The following is a 5171-nucleotide window of genomic DNA, read 5'->3' as shown; positions in this document are numbered from 1 at the left end:
ATGTATATTGTAAAAATAATTAAATATTTTTAATTCATAAAAAATTGATAATGTGTAGGAATAATATGTTGTGAGAACTGAAAGCAATTCGAAGGTCCAGTATAGCGGAACGTACGATTTATACGATTGTAGTGATAATAGTTCTGTTAGGAGAGACTATTCCTAATATCATATTTTAAAATATTAAAAAAACATAAGAAGAAATTTACAATATATAGAGCGATAAAGAATATTAAGGCAAAAAAAAACCTAATTTGATATTTAATTGTTTTTCGTTTGATTAGAACTTTATATAAGTTATAAGTTTATAAACCCACCACAACCCATAAATATTGGCACCGTATCAAGTTTAATTATTTCATTGTAGATTTCTATTTTATGTTAAATCTAAAATTTAAAATTAAGCATTGATTAATCCTATAATATACTAAAATACACTTCTTGTTTTATTGAATACATTGAAGTTTTCTAAATGCAAGTTTTTCATTGAAATTTAAGCTGGAAGTTATAATGAAAATTTCAAATATGAAAATTAATAATAATAATGAAGGCCTAACGAACCCGAAGGTTCAATACCGATACCACCCATCGCTGTCTACAAACATCCATCCAGTGATGCCCCCCAAACCCAATTCTAATAAATCAGTTTTAACACAATCCTTCTATCTAAGCTTCGGTCTATTCCTCGGACGTTTAAGTGTTTATTAATATATTGTTTATATTAGTGATCCGCAAGTTACTAAACCCTGCAACCTTACACGCCGAAACGCTATTACTTGAATTATAGTGTAGTGCAGTCTTCTAAATTCTTATAAGCAATCTTATAATTCGGTCCGAATATTTTATGTAATACTTTATTTTCGAAAATGTTAAGCCGCTGTCCATCCCTTAGTGTAAGAGGCCGCGTCTCATATCCATAAAGAAAAGTGCGAAGGATAATAGTTTTGTAAATTATAATTTTTAAGTTTCTGGAAAGAAGGCGCGAGCTAAGAAGTTTCGAAATTGAAAAATAACAACCATTTCCCACCTTCAACCCTGCTTTTATTTCCTCATCAATTTCGTTTTTTCTAGTTACTGTAGAACCTAAATACTTAAACCTATCTATCTTTTTAAATTTATTTCCTCCTATATCTATATCACCTAAATTGCTCGCGTTTCTGCTGCTAACCATGTATTTTGTTTTATCCCAAATATGAATACAATTTTAAATTTTAGTTTAATGAATTAAACTATTATGAATTAAAGGACATTTAACGTTGAATTAAATGTAAAATAAAGAAACGAAACAATTTTTCTACTAAAGAATTTGCTGTTTAACCTTCTCCGGCTGACACTAGAAAACATCAATGATTAAAATTTTTATCCTTAATGTAAGCTCAAAATATGTTAGTTTGGTGAAACATATGACCTTTTTTTTTGCCCTTGAAAACTTTGACGAAATGTCAGGTTGAAACATTCCAGAGAGCTCTTAATGTACCTTAACCATTTGTTTTTAAAATTATTTATTTATAGTTTATTTAATTTTTCATTTATTAAATGTTTTTTTTTCATAAAGTATAATTTTGTTTTCACAACTACCTTTAATTTCTATCATACTCATTTATTTATTATATTTTATAACTTTTCATTTACTGTTAATTATTTCATTGCTAATTACTAAACACACTATTATTACAATTAAAGTAATGTGGTAATATAAAGACAAATTTTAAGATATATAAAATACATATTATATATTTAATAGTTGATCACATAATTTCAAATTATAAAATAAATAGTTGTGAACTATTTTTGTTTCACTTTTTTACCGCATTTTCTCTATAATCTTAATATATAAAATACAAATTTCAAAATTCCAAAAAAAAAATATATATAACTATTCTCGATATGGTAGCTGTTTGCTACTGACCGCATTCATCGGTATCTGAATAATATGATAATTTTTTCTAATACTTCTTTGATTTTAATCGTCATTTAGTAATCTGTGATTTTAAATATTGTTTTTTTGACTAGATTCTAATTATATAGTATAATAATATATAAATGCATTATATAATAATATAAAATTTATATCCTTCATACATTTATCATTTGAATAGAAATTCAATATAGCTGATATAAAAAAAATTGTTTCACTAATTATAACTATAATATTAAGGCGAATTATAGACCTTTACTTTATCAAATATTTCTATAATTTTCATTTTTTTTTTCTTATCACTACTGTTCATGAAATATTGTTGCGTAAAAATATTTTATGAACATCACTAGTAACTAGTTTTTTTTTTTTGTACTCTTCGGTTCAAAATTATTTAGTTTGCAATATAATATAAAGTTATAAATATAAAATAAAGTTTTATTAATAAAATATAAAGTTATAGTAACAAGATTTTTTTTCTTTTAAGCCCCATGGGTGCGTAGGGTTAATGTCATGATGAAAACGGGTTGAGAGTAGCACCTTTTTCATTGATATTAGTGCATTTGAAGAGGAGGCTAATTATACAATATAATGTAACTAGATAACAATAAAAATTATAGAAGTATTTGATAAAGTTATTATAATAATCATGTGTCTGCATATGTGCCAGTTCCAAAATGCTTGCTAAATTGGGTAAGTGAATTTGAACACATTTATGTCAAATGAATACTTTTTTTTTTCTTTTTATAGAAAAAAATGTTATTTTATGTGTGTTTAAGTATAATGATTAGTAAAAGAAAAGTTATTTTATATAATAGTTGTTAGTGAAAGGTGAAGAGTATAAAAGAGTAAAAAGCAATACTGGGAAAAAAAGAAAAATTAACAACTTAACAAAAACAGAAAATTAAACTTAAAAAATTGTAAAGGTATTTTTATAGGTCTTTCTAAGAAAGTTCTATCATATCTTCAAACTTTTTATGGAGTAAAAAAGTCTTACCTTTGACCAAATTAACATTAAAAATCTTCAGTATTGGCACCTAACAGCCAATATCAAGGATTAAGCACTGATTCGTTGCTATCTTCAAGCATCAGTTGGCTAAGTTAGGATTCAAAAAGAATCTATTTAAGCTGAATATTAGTTTTGTCTAATCAACTTAAAGTGGTCGTTCATTTAAAATTTTTTACATTGAAACTGTTTTTTTATTTAAATTTGATATTTGTGTCATAGTTTCTGCCTGAAAAAACAACGAAAAAAATTACCTTTAGAAACATGATTTTTTGTTCATTGCATAATTAATACTCACAAATGTTTGTTTTTGAATATTATTTGTTTTATGTATCTGTCATTGGTTTTAATAAATAAAATGAGTTTTTCCTTGGAAACGGTCATCGATAAAAATAATAATAAATAAACCAGTAAAAATTCCGTAATGTAATATAATGCAAAAATATTGTAGTGGAATTAAGATCAAGTCATGTTTGACTACAATGCGTATTTCAAAACATCACCTTCATATAAAATTTTTAATTAGTAAAACTAACTCTACAATAAAAATTAGATATTTACAAATTTATTTAAGATATTTTAATAAGAGTTATTATAATTTTATACATAAATTTTAGAGAAAAGTTAATTTTCTTTGGTCGGATCTGGTCAGGGCTTTGACGAGCAGTACGGGATGAGTCACTATCCAACAACCCCTCAATGAATCATTCATAGATAAGGCATCATGCCACTCACCCCAACTGATAGAATTTTATATTTACAAATTATTTAGTAGAATTTAGTATTTAACCCTAGTGTAAGATGATAAAGATCACCTATAGGACTTAAGAACTTTGCGGGATTCATTCCATATGTTGAGCCGACCTTTAAAAGGTTTCTCGGTCACATTTTACACTTTAAAGATCATATATGTTGATATAATATACGAGATTATCCCGTTCGGTAATAATAATTTTCTGTTAGTTTTTCTACTGAAAATAACAATGGAATGTTTTATTTAATAATTACTGACTTAGCAGTTAAGGGTTGAAAAGACTTCAGTATCTTTTCGGTTCGCCAAATCCGAATAAGAACATATTCATCGCAGTTCTTTGGGATTAGTATGACTTACTTTGTAAAAGTATTCATTTTTAATCCAATTCTAATTTACAAAATAAGGATACTTCTCAACAGGAAATATGCGATTAACATGGATATGTGTTATAATATTATTATTTTTCCACACCACCTTACAAACACCAATATAAAAAACATAGTTTTATTCTTTTAGATCTTGTATTAATATATTATTGAATATATTTTACAAAGCAGTTTGACAGATAAGTCTAGAAGCATTAGTTGCGATTAAAGGCCAGACTAACCTGCGTTGTTTTGTTGTGGCTGGTAGTAAGGAGGTACGGGCGGCGGAGGAGGTTGTTGAAGGTCAGCTTGCTGCCGTTTCAGTTGCTGGGGTTGTTCCTGTTGTTGATGTTGCGACAGGGGTTGTTGTTGCTGACACTGACCAGCTCCACTCGGGCTCGTTTCGCGGGAATACTTATTGCACGCCTTCTTCACCATGTAGCAGCGTGGCATCCTCACATTAGAGGGGCTTTGGCCCCTGGTCTTGTAGTTTATCACTTATCACAGTCGAACTCGTTGCTCAATTTATTTTATTTTTTGTAATAATTTTGTATAACTTTTATATATTTACTTAACAATATACTTAACAATGTATAGTCAAATGATTACTCTGTATTCGTCTGGTCGTCCGGTGCTTGCAAAAAAATGACAAATTCCCTATTCACAGCTGCTTTGTGAACACCTGTTGGCTCCGAACGTACCGATAGAGAAAGTGGTAAAGACAGAAATGCAGGTAGAGTGTGAAACAGAAGAGGCAGACGGACGAGAGAACTACAGACTGCCGAGCGGCATGGAGGAGTCTGGCTCGCGTGGGCGGCACTCCCTGTGGAGTGAGTGGCGGGTGCGGTGGTGGGGGTGAGTAAGAGCGCATGCGCCACCCCCCTCCACCGCGGGGGGGCGGTATCGACCCGCACCAGCTCGACACCTGTTACCGCCCCCCCAGCTATCGATCCACACACACGTACCCACACATACATACACACGTGCACACACTCGCACCTAGGGCTCTGTCTGTCTCTTTAACCGTCCCCACACCTCCATCTCCCCCCTTTCCTGCTCCCGGTGAGAAATAAGAAGAATAGACGTGATGGTCGTCAATGGGATAGGAAGGGGAAATGGTGATCACAA

The 5171-nt window shown here is 30.2% G+C and overlaps 1 protein-coding gene across 1 annotated transcript in view; it reads right to left on the bottom strand.

Annotated features, from left to right (window-relative positions):
- The window catches only part of LOC106692831 (transcriptional repressor scratch 2-like), a 253511-nt gene extending 248651 nt beyond the window's left edge, over positions 1-4860 (bottom strand). The window contains exon 1 of the mRNA XM_067049300.1: positions 4286-4860. Within this exon, the coding sequence (XP_066905401.1) occupies positions 4286-4496 (211 nt within the window). The 5' untranslated portion in view covers positions 4497-4860. The remainder of the gene's footprint in view (positions 1-4285) is intronic.
- Positions 4861-5171: the final 311 nt, after the last annotated feature.

This window comes from Halyomorpha halys, unplaced genomic scaffold (assembly GCF_000696795.3).
Source record: "Halyomorpha halys isolate HHAL.00 unplaced genomic scaffold, Hhal_1.1 Scaffold6.1, whole genome shotgun sequence".
In the NCBI taxonomy this organism is placed as follows: Eukaryota; Metazoa; Arthropoda; class Insecta; order Hemiptera; family Pentatomidae; genus Halyomorpha; species Halyomorpha halys.
This window is presented reverse-complemented; position numbering and strand designations above follow the sequence as displayed.